The sequence below is a fragment of the Phyllopteryx taeniolatus genome, chromosome 5, assembly GCF_024500385.1.
Source record: "Phyllopteryx taeniolatus isolate TA_2022b chromosome 5, UOR_Ptae_1.2, whole genome shotgun sequence".
Lineage (NCBI taxonomy): Eukaryota > Metazoa > Chordata > Actinopteri > Syngnathiformes > Syngnathidae > Phyllopteryx > Phyllopteryx taeniolatus.
The window spans coordinates 8,026,098-8,046,410 of NC_084506.1; the positions used below are offsets into that span (position 1 = coordinate 8,026,098).

At 40.3% G+C, this 20,313-nt stretch overlaps 1 protein-coding gene across 9 annotated transcripts in view; it reads right to left on the reverse strand.

The window, feature by feature from the left end:
• Positions 1–18,917, reverse strand: part of si:ch211-1e14.1 (UPF0606 protein KIAA1549) — a 33,110-nt gene extending 14,193 nt beyond the window's left edge. For 6 of the 9 annotated variants that reach the window (XM_061773264.1, XM_061773266.1, XM_061773265.1 and 3 more), the window contains exons 1-13: positions 18,732–18,917; positions 17,905–18,150; positions 8,453–10,477; positions 8,186–8,274; positions 7,689–7,848; positions 7,456–7,586; positions 6,540–6,729; positions 6,335–6,394; positions 6,069–6,214; positions 3,150–3,327; positions 1,799–1,983; positions 949–1,101; positions 558–776 (exon numbers count right to left, since the gene is read on the reverse strand). In XM_061773264.1, coding sequence (XP_061629248.1) covers positions 558–776; positions 949–1,101; positions 1,799–1,983; positions 3,150–3,327; positions 6,069–6,214; positions 6,335–6,394; positions 6,540–6,729; positions 7,456–7,586; positions 7,689–7,848; positions 8,186–8,274; positions 8,453–10,477; positions 17,905–18,037 — 3,669 coding nt within the window. In that variant the 5' untranslated portion in view covers positions 18,038–18,150; positions 18,732–18,917. The remainder of the gene's footprint in view (positions 1–557; positions 777–948; positions 1,102–1,798; positions 1,984–3,149; positions 3,328–6,068; positions 6,215–6,334; positions 6,395–6,539; positions 6,730–7,455; positions 7,587–7,688; positions 7,849–8,185; positions 8,275–8,452; positions 10,478–17,904; positions 18,151–18,731) is intronic. The other 3 variants (XM_061773269.1, XM_061773270.1, XM_061773268.1) reach the window with 1 other exon arrangement.
• Positions 18,918–20,313: the final 1,396 nt, after the last annotated feature.

Sequence of the window (20,313 nt, forward strand, 5' to 3'; positions counted from 1 at the left end):
AAATCAAGATATACTGGGACATGATGTTTGCATGGTAGTCGTGATGCATGTGTGCCACTTTATGAAAGTGGGGCCAATTAACTGCAACGCTCCCATTCATTGTCTAAAATGTATACATTCCTCTATTGGTCACAAAATGCCTGATGTTTGTCTTCTAACCCGTATGGAACCACTGACCTAAAGAGAGGCGGTCTGTATATCTGTGCAGTGTTGGAGCCTTTGAAGAAGCCATCCCAAATGCACACGGCAGAAAAATAGACCCACTTTATTCTACCCCACACAGGAGCATAATGAAACGATTCAGGAGGCTAATAAACTGGTAATCTGCCACACATAAATGACTATTTTTAGCCACAACGAACACAAACGCACATCTATAAATCTACTTGCTCAACACAGTTATTGTACACCCTTGCAAATCTAAAAAAAACAAAAAAAACCCAAAAAAACAACAACTACTGACTGACATGACACAATGTTCAAAGAGGACAACGCACAGTCCTAATGTCCAGCGAAGCCACAAACACATCAATCTGTCTGGCAACTAAAGCCTGTACCTCCTGCTTGTCTCGCCTCCCGTTTGGGAACACTGTTATTTTCTCTTTTTTCTTCATCTCCTCTTTTCTCTTTTGCGTTGCCTTTTTTTCTTGTGCATTTTTCTCTTCTGCTTTGTAGGGTTTCTTGACAAACGTCTTTATTTCTTCTTCTTCCTCGTCCCCTTCTTCCACTTCCTCCTCACTGCTTGTACTGGGTTTGCTCTTTGGAGTAAGCGTTCCCTGAGCAGATGCAATGGTCGACAGGATAGATTCTTTCCGTGTGTAACAACGCAGTCTTTTTAATAGTAAAAAAAAAACATTACTTGTGTCAACATATACTATAACAACAACACTAGAGAGGGCAAGCACACACTCATTCCGAAAACACTACTTTGCACCTACTATTCTATACCTTTCTGCTTTTAACATTGATTTCCTCCTCCTCATTCTCTTCATACTCCCCATCTTCCTCTTCATATCTCCATTCTTCTTCTTCTTCACTAAACTCAATACCCCTCTCATGTTGAGGTAGTCCCTTGTGAACGGGGGTCTGTGAGGTAGCAGACTGTGAGCAGAAGGGTGAGTGGTATTATGTGACAGATTATGAAGTTAAATTACTTTCCTTTGTACATTAAACAAATTACATCCAGCTTGGAAACGATGAGAGAGCATTTACTGGTAGAAGAGGAACAAAGCTGGACAAAAACACATCAAACATTGCCCTGTAAAACAAGAAACCCAAAATTACATTTAAGTACCCTTTAATGACTTCGCGACTTCCCTGAAGAAGGAGCAGCTGAGACACAATATTGTTCTCTGGTGCTGTTTTAGGACCCATGCTACATGCTATGCTATGTTTTTCTTGGGAGAAAAAAAAATGGCATTGTCATCCAGCAATCATCTATTCCGATTGTCCTGCTCTGGGCTGCAGGAAGGTGGAGGCTATCCAAACAAATAGTCACACTCGAATTCACACCATCACTGAGTGGAAAGGAACTACACACATGCTGCCAGCATGGAAGTCAAGCGAGTGGACCATTTAACTGCCAGTGACGCCCATCCCAATATTACACATCCAACCAATCCAGCTCATGGAATTTCATAAAATCCTTGCTGAAATGATGAAATATTTACAACCATAATCTCGCTTTTTGACTCTAATAATACAAGAAGACATTTTGGAGGTGGGGATTCTGTGACAACCTGCAAAATATTAAAATGTGTAAATAAACCCTGATTCCAACAGAGCTTCGCGGTATCACCTTCTGTCTCTGCTGGATGGAGGTCATGGCATCTGGTTGGAAGTCCAGCTTGTCTGTCCGACACAATTTCCAGTAGAGGATGGCAATGATGATAATGACCACCAGGAGAGGAATCACCACTCCGATGATGATCCACATGTTGGGGTTCTCAGTGTCAGAAGGTGACGATGGCACCTTCTCTACAGCTGAAGTGCAACAGAGAGGAATTGCACGTCGATCAATATTAAGCATTTGTTTCTATTGCCCTTAGGTTATGCCACACACAAGGTGGGGATGCAGTATATCTTTGGAGAGTTGCTTCTTGTCTCATAGTTGTAATTTTAACAACACAGACTTTCATTCCTTGAAAGGAAATCTTGCATCATCCCTTGGTTAAGTTACTGCAGTTAAGTAAAAATGGCCACAAGGGCCTCTCATTAGCCTTGTCTTCAGATTCAGGCTGTTCGTACATTGCATGCAAGGGAGGATAATTTAGCTAACATGAAGGATCACATGGAGCTAGAGGTTGGTGTCCTTATGCCTGATACACACGTGGACAAAATCATTGGTATTTCAGTCAAAAAAGAAAACGCTATAATCGTCACAGATATAACTGGCATAAGTAATAATACAGTTACGTTAAAATACTTTGAAATTCACTGAAAACCAGGCATTGTTTGTGTGGTACAGAATAATAATAATAATAAAAAATAATAATGCAAATGGCTTGGACCAAAAAAATTCAAAATAAACTCCATATTTTTTTGCACAACCTTTTGATGACTGCAATCAAACATTTTCTGTAACTTTGAATGAGACTTCTGCACCTGCCGACACTATTTTTGTTCACAAATTTTGTTCTGAGTCATTGTTGGTATTTTTAGCTGTATGTTTGGGGTCTTTATCTTGTTGGATGTCCCGTGGCCTGCAGCTGAGACCAAGCTTTCAGACACTGGTCAGCACATTTCACTCAAGAATTGAGATTTCATTGTGTCCTGCACAGATTCAGAAACCATGTGCAGGATGCAGCAAAGAAGCCCCAGAACATAACAGAGCCTCCTCCATGTTTCTCAGTAGGTACAGTACTCTTTGGCAGTCTCCGAGAAGCTTTGTGGCTTTTTAATATGTTTTGGTAAATTCCAATCTCTTCAGTTTTAAGTAATTTCAGTTACCATGGAGAGGGTTTATCTTTTTTTAATGGAAAGGCACTAACAATTTAGTCCATGTGTTTTTTTAAAACAATGATAAATGAGACATTTAATAATTGCATGCAGGTAAACAAACAACTTAGCTTAAAAAAATAGAGCTTTAAGTTAAATTACCGGCATCAAGAACCACCATATCAGTGAACTGCTACACTAAAGATACTCACGTTGTGCTAAAACGCCCTCAACACGATACCCCAAGATGATGGCGACCTTTTGGACATCCAAGCTGTTGAGTATGTTGGCCATTTCAACAGCAGGGACCCTCTGGCCATCAGGGCGCTCCACAAAATACACAACTTCCAAAGGATGGTCCACACCCATAGGCCGGTTCATGCTCACAACCTATGAATTGACATAATCAAGAGGAGTTCACTTTGACAGTCAGCTAACTTTGCGAATGATGCGAGGTACACCCTGGGTGGATCACCAGTCAATAACAATCACATTCACACCTAAGGACAATTTCAAGTTGACAATTAACTTGGATGAGTCCACACAGACCAAGAAAATGCAAACTCCACCAAAAGACTTCAGCATCTGGATTGAACCCAAGACCTTTATGCAAAACTACTTATCCCAATTATAGTCACAGGGAAGCTGGAGCCTATCCCATAATGACTTAAGAAGAGAAGTATAGGGTGTACACAGATTGATTGGCGTATTTTGCCAAACAGAGCTTAACCTGAACCCCCTCGCTGTAAGGTTAGCAGTTGCATTCCGCCACTGGGTGACCTCTCATTTTTGTGTTTCTTATGGCCTGAAGTTGAGCGAGGGATTTTTATACAACTGGCAGTGATGACAAGTTCCTGCTCCACAAAGACTGCTCAAAGGATCTGAAGACAGTTCAGGCACAATGGGGGCCTGCAAGAAAAGATGGCCAGTGCAGCTAGTGTAGCCTTGGGCAGTTAGTTCCATTCAATGTTCAAAGTATGCTGATTTATCACAAGCCAATGTCATATGCAAGTTCATTTTCTGAGTGAACCAGTGCAAAGTTCAATTCACAGTTCAGAATTCAAAATTGTGAACTAAGTTCACTGTTCCAAAAATGAACAACTGCATAGTTCTTTTTTTACCCCCCTCAATACATTGCTGCAGGCCATTACCCTTAAGATATTGGCATTTGCCCATTGTTGCCACCCATTTGTTGCCACACTAGTAGCCAGCTGTAGCTTTCACCCTACAGTCTCAAAAACATGAGGAAATATGTGTTGCTTCAAGGGTATTTTTTCAAATGAGAAATTAAAACAAAAAAAAGAGGACTGTAATCCTAAACCTGCTAACAAAAACACAATCTGAGGTTAAGAACCTGGTTGGGTAGAAAACTAAGGATATACCTCAAAGTGTATATTCATTATTCAACATGCAAAACATTCCTCCACCCATTTTCCGTACCGTTTTTTTTATCCTCACTAGGGTCGCGGGCGTGCTGGAGCCTATCCCAGCTGACTCTGAGCGAGCGGCGGGGAACACCCTGAACTTGTCACCAGCCAATTGCAGGACACATACAGAAAAACAAGCATCCACACTCACATTCACACCTACGGACAATGAAGAGTCTTCAATTATAGCTGCTGCTCATAGTGCTGCTCTGAGATGCATGCAAGCGCGGCTTCGCTATTCCCCCCTTTCTCCGGTACGCACCGCACTTTGATGTCGCATGCGGCCGTGCGACTGTTGGTGGCTGGTCAAACAAGGCGTTCGTTTATCCCCCTACATATGAAGGCTCGTTTACAGTGGGTTTAGCCAGGTTTTCTCCTGGAAGTCTAAAGAAAACCTGGTACTCTATTGACCAAAAATGTTCTGGCATTCACAAACCGCTCACAGATGCCAGAATGAGCGCGTTCTCAATAATTCATCAAGCAGAAATACACTACATTCAGTTCACGTTCACTCAAAATAAGAATGAGTTTATGAACTTTCATTCATTGAATTCGTTCAGGTACACCACTGATCATATGACTTTTTCCTTGTATTTTACTAATCTTGTGTTAAGTGAGTTGAGGACATATGTGCTTACATAGATGCATGTGAAGAAGGAAAAAAATCACCGAAGTAAAGTCAAGTAATCCCATTGGAAGAGATGCTTAAAAATTGTGTTACAAAAAAAAAGAAGCAAAATCCAAACAAGGCCTCCTCAGTAGCAGCATGTCTTTGGGGAAGGTAGGAAAACAAGCACATAATAAGCTCTTTATACAGAAAAAAAAAATCCACATTCATGACTGTAAAAACACAAAAGGAAGGGAAATGCTACAGACCAAAATTAGAGATGAAATGATACAAGGAGATAAGCACAGTATACTTATCACTGCTACTGCAGTGCTTTGTGTTTTTATGACACAGCAAGACAGAAAGGTCTGGCACAGTTAGGCTGCTACTCAGCCAGGAAAACACTTATCATTCTGGTAACCTTTCAGTTTAAGAACTTTCTGTATTGCATTTCCCTTTTCTCTGCTGGCTAAATCTTTTACCAAACACTAATATCTGGATCTCTGGATGTCTACCCTCTCAAAAACAGAGACAATCTCTTCATCATGTCAAACAGATGACGTAAGCATAGAGAGAGAAACAATGAATAATAATTGATCTGATTTTTGCAGCTCACAGGAAGCATCAAGAAGAGCTACGGAGAAGAAAAGGAACAACACGTCATGCACTTGGGGTCTGAATGGCTCGCCTCTGGGCTGAATGGGATGCTGTTGCCATGGGGACATGGCCCCATCTTGCTCCATGTGAGGCTGATGAGCAGGTGCAGGGGAAACCCACAAAAGCTAGAGCCTGATTAGTAAAGCAGTAAGGCTTTCAGTGGTAACACGAACACTGAAAAGCTCAATAATAAGCCCATAGTACACGCTTGGTAGCAAGGCAGTTAGACTTGCATCGGGCAATGGTGATTAGCAAATGGCACAACAAGGACATTTTTGTCAATGTTGAGTCATCTATTTACAAACAGACGAATGTGCAAGGGTTCATATTGTGAAAAGCTAAATAAGTCGGTAGCACCATAATGTTCTGCATATAGTTACTGAACTTTAATACTAGAACCGTCACCGGCACTTGAAAAATGCAGTATGTACACAGGGTACCTGAACGCTGCTGTTGCCAACATTAGTGGCTCTCTTGACACGTCTGACTAATCCCAAGGCCTCCCCAAGTAACATGGCCACCCTGCGCTCTATTTTCGCTTGAAAGGTCCTCTGGCCCACTTCACTGTCCAGCACTCCCAAGAGAACTAGATGGATGAAAAGCAGAACTAAGATATGCAGCATACTGTACACTTTTTGTTTACACAAGAGTTGCCATAATTGATTAGCTGCATAGTAGATCATCACGATTAACTGTAACATCTTACCTGTTCTCACCCAGGAGGACCGAAGGAACTGGCTTGTGTTTAACTTTGGATAATGAAACGCTTTTGATGAGAACACACACACAAAAAAAAAATCATACTGTCATGACATTGTTCCAGCCACCATAGAAAGGTCAAAGAAGAGAGCTCACTGTGCTATACAGTTAGATGGAAAAGTGCTATTATATTGAAAAACTATGAGACTTACGCTCGGCAATCTGCAGGACAGGGAAGCCCATGTAATAGCTAAATTCCACCTTGGTGAGCTTCATAAGAGCAATGCTGACCTCTGACCCCGTTAGATAACCCTGGGGGCTCCGCGCAGTAAAGGTGATGTCCACTGGATACCTCCCCAGTCGTTGCTCATTTTTAGGAACAGCCATGGTAATATTGATAATCTGCAGAGCAATTTGACAAGCATGTTTAATTTATGAGGTGTACAGGGCAAAGTCATGTTCGGCTTTACTTTCATAGAAAATCTGGTGTCTCTCTGAAAGAGTTAACCTTCAGTTAATCGAAAGTAGGGCATACAATTGGGCAGTTTTGCCCAGGGCATTCTTACTTAGTTATTCATGAAATGTTTCCATGCTGCAACTAATTCCTAAACCAATCATAATATACAATATATAACAACTACATGACTGGGTGAAACAAAATTCTACACAGGCCTAACATAGTACCGATCCAAACAAGTCCTTTATTAACAAAAAGCACGCTTCTATAATCCTCAAAAGCTCGGGCATGAATAAAAAGAGTACACAGATTTAGCTGGATATACTGTAAGTAGTAGACACGAATCGAAACTTTAACTTTATGAACGAATGAGGCATTGACTTGGTATTAAGCCCGCACCATTGCACAGAAGTCAACCATGTGGACCACTGCACTACCAACAGCCCCTGTAAAAGTAACACTAAGATCATTTCAAAGAGCTTTTAAATATACATTCCAGTTCATTCAGGAAAAAGTAAAACTTTGACAATTATTAATAATTCATTATGATTAAACACGCAGTAGAGCAAACAGCTGTTTCTTTGAGGCAAGATTCTCACTACTGTAATGAAATTTTGACATCAAAGTGCAAAGTGACAGTTCATGTTTCCCCACCATTGCAGTCCACTTACTTGCACTGTAAAATTGGTTGACACCTGGGAGCGCTGACGCACTTCTGCAAAGGCCATAGTCAAACCGCGCTCAATGCTCTCACTGAAGTTGCAAAACCGTACATCTATGTGACTGGGAACAAACTGCAGCACTGCACATAGGGAGAATAAAAAGGAATTTAAACACAGTATGAAAGCAAAATAGTATGATGAAAAATATATATAATATTTGAATCATTGGAAAGCTAATTTACCTGTGTGAACTTTGTATTTATTGTCTTGTGTCATCCAGTAGGGCGATACAGACAGGAAGCGGCGTCCTGACCTTTGTATGGCGTTGATGACCGATATGGCCGTGTACACAACAGCATCAGATACGACCCGAAATACAAACTTTGGTGGTGGCTCTATAACCTTAACATACAAAGCAATTAAGGTTATACTTTTGTAACATTTGCTCAGTACAGGACTCAAGGAGTTATGTGCGTAAAAATGCGTAACTGTACAGTGGTATCTCGACTTACGGGTTTTTGAAGATACAAGCCGTTGCTTGGCCGATTTTTTTGTCTTGAGTTTCGAGCTAAAATATGACTTACGAGCGCGAAATGGTGTCAGCGCGCTAAATGGATTATTGGCATTTCAATTCATTCCAATAAGTGGTCATGGAACAAATTAAACGCATAGGTCAAGGCACCACTGTATATAAAGGCAATAAAGCATCTTTCTAACTCCACAGTAGAAAGCAGTGTACCTGTAACTCAACCGATTTGTTGAATTCTCGTTTCAGGATCTCTCCGACTTGAGATTTGGCATATCCAACTTTGGCCCCGGAGGGCAAACCTTTACATTAAAGCATAAAGTCAGGTGTATATAAATATTTGTTTTCATAATCTTGCATGGGGATTCACATACTGTATAGCCTTCAAACATCAATTTAGAAATGCCATCAAATGTCATTAATAACACAAAGTCTAGGTGAGACCAAGTGCACCATAATATGGAGAACAAAATGCCTTACCTATTTGAATTAAATACTCAGGCTTCTCAAGGTTGCAGAGGTACTGTCTGGATGTCAGAGTTGTAGTCTGCCACTCACCACCCATGACAGGGGTAACGGCGGTTTGATGAGAACTTGTGTTGGCATTTGGAGATGTGGTTATGGGTGCGATGGCATCAGCTTCACTGTTGGTTGGGATCAAGGTCATTGTGGCTGGGTTGTCAAATTCCTCTTTCGTCACTCCCTCATCACCCAACACAACAGGGGGGATCAAAGTACCATTGGCTGAGACGGAGGTGATACTGAATGCTTGTTCAGTTGTAGCACGAGGATGCTCAGTAGGGCCAGAGGAGAAGGCTGTTGTTGCAGTGTCGACTGAAGTAGGGTGTATGGTAGTACTTAGTGGGAAGACCTCTGTGACAAACCAGTGGACATCCGTCAGGGAGAAGGAAGACATTATATCATCTGGCAAAAAATCTGTAGGGCTGGGTAGTATAACTACAGAGCTGTGCAGGCCAACAGTATGAGTACCTGCAGACCAATCTGTGGTTGACATACGAGTGGCCCAGATGGCGGAAGAAGGGTCAAGAAAGGGTGTTGTGACTACTGAATGGTCCAGGAAAGGCTTTGAGCTATTGAAAATCTCTGTTGTTCTTATTATAGTTGTTTCACCATGAGGCTCAACGCCTGACAAATCATTATCGGAGATATCCTCTGTAACTTTTACATTATTGGTGATGCTGCTGGTGGGCATGATGCCTGAAGAACTGATAGAGAGCATACTGACATTGCCTCTTTGGTCACTTTCACTCCCTGAACCAGAGTTCTCCTTAGTCAGCTGTGTGGTGTAATACTCCAAGCTGTTCATGTCAGGTAACAGGACATCGGTTGGTTGAATGCTATAAGTATCTGACCAATCTATACTGTCTGATGCTTCTACTAGTTCACTGCTAATTGTGGGAGTAAGTTCCAGTGTGTGATCTATTGTGGAGTGAACTGGGGAAAGAGAAGAGGGATCCATTGGTGTCAGAGGTAAATGCGTTGAATACACTATGATCAGGCTTGAAGATGGCAGGATATGAAGTTGATGCAAAGAAGAAAGGGATGTGACGAGCCGGGAGGGAAAGGCTGTATCGTAATGTTCTCTATAGTCCTCTTGATCGTATGTGTCGGGAACCTTGGTGACCAGAGAGTAGTCCTCTTCTTCTGGACTTAAGAATGCCATTGTCTCTAAATAATCTCCACTCCCCCAGTCAAAGTCTACAGTATTTTTGGGGTAGAAGTCCTCTGGCGCAGCCTCTGTTGGTTCAGATGAAGCTGAAGTAAGGTGAGGGCCGATGAACGGCACACGGTAGCTTGGGGATAAAATTTCATGTGGATTGGGCAAAATGTTCACTAGTTTATTCTCTGGCATTCGGGAACCACTTGGGCGCAGCTGGTTCCCATATTGAATTATACTTGGACCATTTGTAGGGTCTAGTAAGACTTGATCTAAAATATAAGCTTCGTCTGATGGATTATCACTGAAATATAGTGGGTCAGTAGGTTGGTCAGGCAGGGAGGTCACTGTTGGAAGTTTTTTTTCCATCTCACTGCTTCGAATATCTTCAGCTTCTTTTGTTAAACTAAGCCGTGGCACTGTTGACCTTTCAAAAGCAGAATGCTTTGATGTATTTAACTGAGGCTGCATCTGAGATAGTGAAGGAGTTTGCAAGAGGAGAATTGCTTGTTTGGCAGAATTGATCTGAGCCAGCCTCCAGTCTATGGAATGTTTATATTCCTCTAATTGTGTAAAAGATCCCAAAACAAGTTGAGATGGATGTAATGATGGAGTATAAAGAGGCTGTGATTCCTTTGCATCGAGGTCACTTAGTGTGAAGGATTCACGGTGGGGTTGCGGATTGAGTGGTTGAGTGCCATGTGTGTCTTGGTTCTCAAAGGTGGTAGCGATAAAGGTTGGCGAGGGTGATAGTGATGGCCTTGTTGGACTCAAAACATTTCCAAGAAATCCCTTGGCGTGGTGTGTTGAGCCTAATAGAGACTCATCTACAAAGAAGCAAGGAGAAGATTAAGTTTAACATTGAGTGAGGTTAGCTCCATAGCTAAAGTTAGAGTTAGAACACTACATATTAGCAATGATAGTGTGGGACACTTTGACCTAAGAAATAATTAAGATGTACAGCATGATTTTGTCACTTTTCATTTTTTTGTGTCACATGTGTATGTGATACATATAGCTCTAGAAAGAGAAAACTATAAAGTGTTGGTTTCTCAGTGCTGTGGTCAAAGAAGCAGTCTTTTCAAATCAGTGGGTTCAAGTCCAAGTGAAGTCACGGGTCACTGCTGTTCAAGTCAAGTTGCAAGTCTTAACTATTGTCAAGATGAGTCTAAAGTAATCAAATTCAGAACTTGAGTCCGTGTCATGTGACTCGAGTCCACAACTGTGGTCGGAAAACTTAGCTCTCAGTACGCTAGCAGCTCTCTCTGAGCAAAGACATTTTGCATGCACGCACATGACCATGGCCAATCAGAGGGGGGTCCCGCCCTTCACTATTTCTGATCGATTTAGAGACCAAGATGGGTTTAATGTGCGTCTGCTTTCAAAGTCGCGGACTAGGTGCACTGTTGCAAAATAAGGGTGCACTGGTCGCACTCTAGAGCCCTGAATACCCATGACCAAATGTAGTGCACCATTTGATAATTAATCCTGATAGTTGTGAGAATGCTACTGTGAATCTAAAGACAGGGAAAAGGATACAGAGGAAATGGTTGGCACGTTAAAGATGCACTCTTTTAGTCCCTTGGTAGTCAAAGGCTGAGGACACAGTGACTACCCATTTTGGTAAATGCATTAAATAACTGTTTAATTAAACCACTACAGTGCCCACTTGGGTTTCTAAATGAAATCTTAGGATTTATGGTCAACGGTTTATATCCTAACATGGCATTGAGCGTTCTTGGACCAAGATTCTGACATGAAAAAATAAATAAGCTTGTTTACATTTCTGTTGTATCTTGAGTAGGAATGAAGCAATTTACCGATAAACCCGTGGTAAAGTTTAAAATGCTTATTATTTTATATTGTAATTACCGTATCATTAATACTGTATTGACCGTCTTATTGACGTGTAAACCGTTCTGTCACTTGCCCCCTTTTTGTTCCTATTTATTTCACCAATATTGTGATAAAACTGATAACAAGAATTGTTGTATCTATAATTGTGATTTTAAATTTGAATACGTTCCATCTTTAATCTTGAGCAGTACTGAACTGTAAAATGTGCTTCCCAGGCGCACACCCATACAGCCTGATAGTGTTGTGCTGTTCAGCACACGTTCTCATGCATCCCATAATGAAGCACATGCCTAAAAATCTGGAACAGTCTCATTAGTTTGACAACACTAAAGAATTGATGCCATGGAATATAATTTATTCATGGTGTGAAAAATTACAGGCTAATGAGATTGCATTTCCATTCATCTGGTCTTGAGCCTTCATGCGTCTCTCTGACTTGTTGTTATGCATTTGCTCCATGCAAATAGCATGGCGCAAACGTTCCATTTGGTCAAATAAACAAGTTTGATAGTCAACAATCTTCTGCAATAGTGTTATTTATTTTTATTGTCACTATAAAAAGATATAAATGTTTTCCAGCAAGATGAGACTCACAAATGTATGTCAATACCAGCAGTTATAGGTAAGGAGTTCTGAGTAGATTGTGTGCCTTTATACCTCACAAGATTAATTTGTTGATCATTTTCAGGAATCAATATTACAAAAGGTCCGCTTGTTTCTCATGGATGCCCAACCCTAAAAGCTAACTGGATAATGCTTGGATGTAGACAGTACTGGTGACGTCTAGGATTGAATCAATACCCTCCCTTCCCTCAGTGCTCTTGGGGATCAATAGGGCCAATAGAAAAAGAACAAACTTAATCTGAATCAGTATCAGAGAGAAATACAGTATTTGGCCAGATAAGAGGTGGCAGCAGTGGTTGAACACTGTGATAAGGACAGTGAATGTGTTTCTGTCTCCAGCTGCCTTAATGACAAAGGGTGACCGAAATAGTTACCTGGAGAAAGTATGAGAATGCTCATTTTGGGAGTGAGCTAAAAATAATAATGATTAAAATAAACCGACACCAAAATGATCATGAGAACTTGTGCTACATCACACATACAAGGATATGAGGACATTACTGGACAATAATGCACTTGAGCACAAAATTCTGCTATTTTGGGAATGATCAACAGCAGTGGTTCTCAAAGTGTGGTACAAGTACCACTTATGTTATGAGGGCGCCCTCTAGTGGTTCCCGAAAGAATCACTGAAATACAAATTTTCAAACTGTACAGTGGCTTGAACGTTTCTTAATCCATATACATTTGTTGATTACAGTTCATGTATTTAACTTTTAGGGACAATACTTGTGTACCTCATTTTTTATGTTTATTTAAGTACAATTCTTAACTTTAATGTGCAATACATATGAATTGAGTCATTGTTTAAGTATAGTTTTTTTGGTGTTTTTTGAATGAAGTAAAAGACTGGTGCGCTCCACAAAATAGATGGCATCATGAGGGAAAAACATTACTGTATGTGGAAATATTGAAGCAACAGCTCAAGACATCAGCCAGAAAGTTAAAGCTTGGGTGCGAATGCGTCATCCAAACGGACAATGACCTCAAGCGTCCTGCCAAATTGTTTACAAACTGGCTTAGGGATAACAAAGTCAATGTTTTGGAGTAGCCATCAAAAAAGCCCTTGAAAATTTGGGGGCCTACAAACTTTGCTCCGTTACACCAGTTCTGTCAGCAGCAATGGGTCAAAATTCCTGCCAACTATTGTGGGAAACTTGTGGAAGGATATCCAAAATGTTTGTGCTGTGAGTCGTGTGACGTGATATGCACGAAGCTGAGAGAGAGAAAAAAAAACAACAACAAAAAACACAATTGGCGCGGCGGAGCTCGCCTCCAATCCATATGCAGTAAAGAATGAGACTTTGTGTGAACCAATGCTTTTATATATACATATATATAATATCATGTATTGCTTGTTTGGTAATTTCATGTGGAAATGTGCACACGTGCCATTAAAAACGAGTTTGTGAAGTTCATTGGTACATGGGTTTATTAAACCCCGGCTAAAAATGGTTGTGTTACGTCAGACAAACAAATCATGCAAGTGACTCGCTGTGGCGGAGACCCCTGACAGGAAAAAGGTGAAGGTCACTTCTTTCGTGAGATGTAGGCTATAAGTTAATTTGATGCATGCTAATAGTTGGAGACGAATTGCTAATGGTTTGTGCACACTCTAATGCTAATCTCATATTGATTCATTGTTTGTGTTTTCAGCTTTTTATGGCAAGCTACTCGGTAACTATTAAATAAGCCGCTAATTGAAGTTTCTATTTTGCACTTACTGTGGACATGTATGTCTTTAATAGACATAGCTAAGACATTAACTTTAGAAACGTTGCACTTTCAAGGTGAAAAGTTCCCGTTTTAGTTTGTAAGGTGTGATGAGTCAGTTGAGCCTTTCAAGATTTCCCGATGTACTGTATGTTAATTCAAAATGATTTCTAAATAAGTTGTTTTTATAAAAGGTGTGTGTACAGTATATATATATAGTTTATAATTTACTGTGGTCTGAAATTTGCAATTGTAAATGAAAACACCGATTCATAACGTTGTTGAAGTTTTTGTTATGACATTTGAGGTTGCTCATATGATTTTAAACAAAATTTTCAACAATAATCAATAAATGTGAATATTATTCCAAATGTAGTTGGAATTATGTGCACTCAAAAAAAAAAAATGGTCAAAAATTTATTTGTTGTTATTTATAGCGCATAAGGCCACGGATATACTGTTCCGGCCCACTTGAGATCAAATTGGGGTGAATGTGGCCCGTGAACTAAAATGAGCTTGACACTCCTGCAGTGTAGTGTCTGTATATACTGTATATCTTTGCACTTTAAATTATATGTAATGGACAAATTTGGAAATGACAAACTGGAAGTCGACCAGCATCAAATAACTGATTGTTTGACATTGGAGTGTGTTAGTGTTTTTTTTTCTTTTTCACATGTAGAATGCAAATACCAAAAGTTAAGACTATTGTTAACATTAAAACATTTTTAAGACTTTTGAACCCTGTGGTATCCATGTCTGTAATGTGAGATCAGTAATAACCAGTAGAGAGTTTAGTGGGGAGTGGGGTGCCCTTGTGATAAGCCCCCCACATGTAAAATTGGTTGCATTCACTTAGTCTGTGAGTCCGGATTCTCTTAGAAGTGCAAACATGTAACATGAGAAGCTCAGCATCCTCCTACACTACCTCAATTGTCAGTAACTCTCAGGCTAGTCCTGTTTACTGGTTACAATTAAGGAATCCCTTTGGACGAAACTGTCAATACACATCACCTTGCCAGTCATTTAGGAAGCATACTTTTTTTTCATGTCCCAAAAAAAGTGTAATTATCCAGAATTGCTCAAAAGGGCAAAGCTGAAGACTTAAACACAACAAATGATAATCAGTTGCAGTTCATCAGAGCACGTTAAGATGCGCTCAGCACAGTACGCCTGCCCCGCTGCATTGCACATGTTCACCGAGATGAAATGAAAAGCACTATTTTATTCATAAAGTGACGTCATGCTGAAAAGCGCCACTGCGCCTCCACACAATCTACAAACATGACAATTCACCATAAAACCTTATATCTAGTAATGATAATAATCTTATTATCAAGAGCATCTGATGTCATTGACCCAGGATAAGAGCAGCTTTCACTGCTATAACCAGAGCCAAGCACCAATTTGTGTAGGTTACAAGCCAGGAAAAGACTGCTAGACACTGATTCTTTCTGGCCCGGTGAGTGCTAGAGGCCCTTGAGTTTGGTTCTGGATGGGTTCTAGCCATTGATCTGACATTGGCCCCCTGCGCCAATGAATAATGAATGGCCATGTTGTCATCGCACACGGATCCAATTTCACTGAACTGGTAATTAGCTTGGTCTTCCCTGGCCTGCAGCTCTGTGGGCTGAACTAGCCAGTCACTGTGCAAAGATAAGCCAGTGGTCTTGTTTGAAAATGTCTTTTAGTTGCAATGTAAAGCAAATAATTTTGCAAGATTTTTGTATGTGCGGAACACGTCTCAGTTTTCTTTAAACCATGTTTAAATTTGGGTGCTTGTTATATTACATACATTTTCTCCATTTGTCAATCAAAGGTTTGTTTAATTTGAACTGTCTTCATTATAGGAAACTAATTTTTTTTTTTTTTAACAACTCTTATTGTATACATTTACATTATAATAAACAACTGGATGACATTTGGTGGGGTATAAATTTTGGTTGCATATGACTATTTATTATTAGCTGAAAATGTTCTGCCTGTTGCAGAAGACACTGCAGCGATACAATGATATGTTGCTCGAACAAAGAGTTCTTAAAAATGACACTGGTCGATACCAAATGGGAAGGAATTGTTTGATGTCTGTCCACACAATAGTAAGGCAGTCGTTTTGCTCTCTGTGGGAGAACAGTCTGAAAAGGGCGTTTTCATTTTGAAACCAAAAGCATGTACGTATCAGATGCTTTGCCATAAGAACATAAGTACATTTCAATAAATATGCCAATTGTCAACCTCAGCCTACTGGTAGATGTAACGATAAGTCTTTTACACAGACTTAAAGGATAATAATCTCAAAACTATCCAATTTTATACTGTAGTACAGACATCTTTAAATGGATATAGTACATGACCAGTCAAAGCCCAAACAAAAAACAGGATCATGAGGGTTTAGCAACAAAATCATGGAATTATACAAAAGAATTTGACACAATTTGACTTTATGATATTCTTATATTTATATACAGCTCTACATAAAGTGGTGTCGCACATACTGTAAACACCAAGAAAACCTACAGTACGTTTACAATTGTTCACATTTGTCTTCCAACAGCAAATTGAAACAGAAATAATTTCCAATTCATTAAAAAAAACAAAAAACCTTAAAAGGTCCGGTATTTTGGCCTCTACAGAGTGACACTCTAATATGGACTTAGTATAACTGTCAATTTCATAAATAAAACATTTCTTTGGACTCTGGAAAGAATATTCCAAATATGTTTTTTTAAATTTTGTTTTTAAAGTGTACCAAATAAAAGGTCAATCAGCATCACAGAAAAGTGTGTGGTCAACCTTGGAGCTCCCACTATATATATATATATATATATATATATATATATATATATGTATAAAGGGAAGAATGCTGAGCGTAAAACTTCAAACTAAGATGTTATTGCATAAACATGTTTTGGGTTCACCAATTCTCCACTTCCTGATAGCCAGCCAGTCACTATAATCCTATTAGCACATAATATCATGGGTTTATGACTGCCTTTAGCTGGTTCTCTTAACTAGGCAATGTGTTGGGGGATGGGTGTTAGTGAACCACTGTCACCATTTATAAAAGTAAGCCTGGGGAAACACCCACCTAATGCATCGATTTAAACCCTTTCACTAATTACTGGAAAGTAGCTAACTTTACACCCAGTGCAACGATTGCACCACTTGTGAATCATCATCATCGTCATCATCATCCTTTATGAAGGTCATGAAGCAGTCACGACTGTAAAAATTATGAAGAGTTGCTAAAAACACACTATAAAAGTACAGTATATGGAATTTTCATGAGTCTCTATGACCAATGTCACACGTTCCCCCCCCCCCCTAATTTACATGAACAGATAGATTTATTGGATTTTATTGTTCCAACACTGGTATTGAAAAATGATTTCAGAACATTCAGCAAGATTCTAAAGTTCTATGAAAAATACAGTGTAAAAAAAAAAAAAAAAAAATATATATATATATATATATATATATATATATATATATATATATATATATATATATATATATATACACGGTGGCCGACTGGTTAGAGCGTCAGCCTCACAGTTCTGAGGACCAGGGTTCAATCCCCGGCCCCGCCTGTGTGGAGTTTGCATGTTCTCCCCGTGCCTGCGTGGGTTTTCTCCGGGCACTCCGGTTTCCTCCCACATCCCAAAAACATGCATGAATTGGAGACTCTAAATTGCCCGTAGGCATGACTGTGAGTGCGAATGGTTGTTTGTTCCTATGTGCCCTGCGATTGGCTGGCAACCAGTTCAGGGTGTACCCCGCCTCCTGCCCGATGACAGCTGGGATAGGCTCCAGCACGCCCGCGACCCTAGTGAGGAGAAGCGGCTCAGAAAATGGATGGATGGATGGATATATATATATATATATATATATTCAGTGTTGCTAATTTAAGCATACATCATGTTTATTTTACTATTGGGGTTTACAGTATATTGTATTTAGGAGAGAAGCTGGGGGGGTTAGGAACAGGTGCTTTGCTCAAGGGCACCTCGGCAGTGGTATTTCCCAACATGATGCGCCTCGGGGACAGGCGCTCCCTTACCTGCAACAGGTGAGTCCGCGGCTATCACGTTGATCAACAGGGTCATCCCCAGAACCGCTGTGCCGGGACCACGCGCGGCCATGTGGGTCTTGACCACTGCCACCAAACCCACAAGGGAGACTAATCCTGCCATTATACGCTGGCGGTTAGGTCAAGGCATTTCAAGCAGTTCTAAAAAGAAGATTCATCCAAAGGGACAGGCCTGCGTCTGAGTCTTCTTCTGCCAGAACATGTGCAGGGCCTTTGCTGGATGGGAAAGAAACAAAGTGCAACTTGAAAGATCAACTCCTTGTTGTCTGGACCACTCTTTCCACATTTACATCATCTACAGCCAAGACAGCATTGGATTTCATCAGGATTTTATTATTTGCCACTTGGCCCAAATGTGTATCAAAACGGCAAAAGCTAATACTACGCAGCATACAACCTCTTGTATTTAAATCATGTTATGCACGTGCCATCGGTCTTTTTTTCTTTTTTTTTTTTTTAGGTTCTGTCCACACAATTTGGACATTACGCCGAAACGTCAACAATACACCCAGTCATAATGACCTATACCTAGCTAAACGTGGTCAAATATGACCAAAAAGTGGCACATGGGGCACATTGCTTGCTCCCATCGTGACACTACGGTTCCAGTCTCGCTCTCTGCCTGCCCAACATCCCTTCTCGCCACCAGCACAAGCTAACAAACATTCAATACAACAACGTGCCCAAACAAAAATATCCATCGTGACTACTGAAGATCAAAGAAAACAAACGATTTTTTTTCTTTTCTTTTTTTCCACCCCCCATTAGGCAGCTCATAAGTGCGCATGCAGACTTACCAAAAAAAAAAACCCCACGGTGAAAAACTCAATGAAATCCGTTGTCTATGTGAGGAAAATTTGAATTACAATAAGCAAAAAGTAGCCATGGGGGCATCGGCGTGCTAAGCTGCCTATGTCAAAGTTGACGAAATCCAAAAAACCAACATGTTGGTCGCCTGCATCATTTTGACACTAGCGACTGCAGTTACCGTCAAGGATTGGGTTGGCCCCGCCTCTCGATTGCTTTGATTCGTCAACAAACCAGTCAACGCTGGCTTTTATTGGCTGAGCTACCCGTTTGTCAAAACCTTTTTTTTTTTCTTTTTTTTCTTTTCCCTCACACAAGGTTGGTCATTTGAGACAAGCGTCTGCGGCTTCCACGGCAACGTCGTCGATAGTAATGATGCGCAAAACACACATGGCGGGACAGAGAGATGTTTATGCCAGACTTTTTTCCAAAATGTTCACCTGGTCAGTCATTTCATTTAACAATAAGCTGCTTACCTGACAACGCTTGTACTTACCTATTCAAGTGTCACGTTTTATATTGATAGTTATGTGGCTTGTCGACATAAAACAAAAAAAAAAAACCGCATTAATTCATCCACCTGTGAACTGACGTCACCCTGTCAAGAAAAAAAAATCCCTAGTCAAGTCACCTGACGTATTGTGCATCTCGTCTTGGTGCACGTATCCACCTAGCGGTAGAATCAAGGAATTGCATGATGGAGATGCACAAGCTAATCGTTAACAGTATTAAATCGAGTACAATAGAGCTGTTTAACAAAAGTAAAATCTAGTGACACAGAGAGGGAGTGAAAAAAAGTAACAAAAAGCAATTCAACATGTACATAGTTGCGATTGCATTGCTGAATAAAATTGTAGTGCAGCACAGTTCTACACTAGTGCAAATTGTGCACAATACATAGTCAGCCAACACAGATGGATAGATAGATACACACACACACACACACACATTCACATCAGGAAAAGGAAAACTTGTATAAATATTTGAATACCAAATTTATTCAGCTATCACGAGATTAATACGGGTTACCTTTGGCCTCTAAAATTGTAAGAGGCGGTCAAAGTGTATGTGTATGGCGAACTACTGCTTGGGTAACATTGGTCAAAGTGCCCAATGGGATTGCTGCACAATCATTTTCAATTTCTTGTCCAAGGGTCTACCAATGTCGTCGGTTTCCTGCGATACGAAACATACCTTTAGGGTCCCCCATAGGTCAAAGTCCGCAGGTGTTGTTAAATGAGGAGCGTGTGCGGGGAACTTGACTGCACCTCTTCATCCTCGCAAATTGTCATCCAGATAAGCTCGCACGTCTCTGCGGTAGTGTGGCAGTGCACCATCTTGTTGAAAGAAAAATTCTTATTTCCATAATGTTGATGTATAGCAGGTATGCGTAGCGTGTCAGTAACAATTACCTTTGAAGAAAAATGGGGAACTTTAGGTTTATGCAGTTATTTATTAATTACCAATATAGAGTATTTTTTATCTATCGATGCCACGGCCATATAGTGACAGTAAGAACAATAAAATGCTCTTCAATTAGATGGCTGACTGTACAATAAACCTGTGTATCCA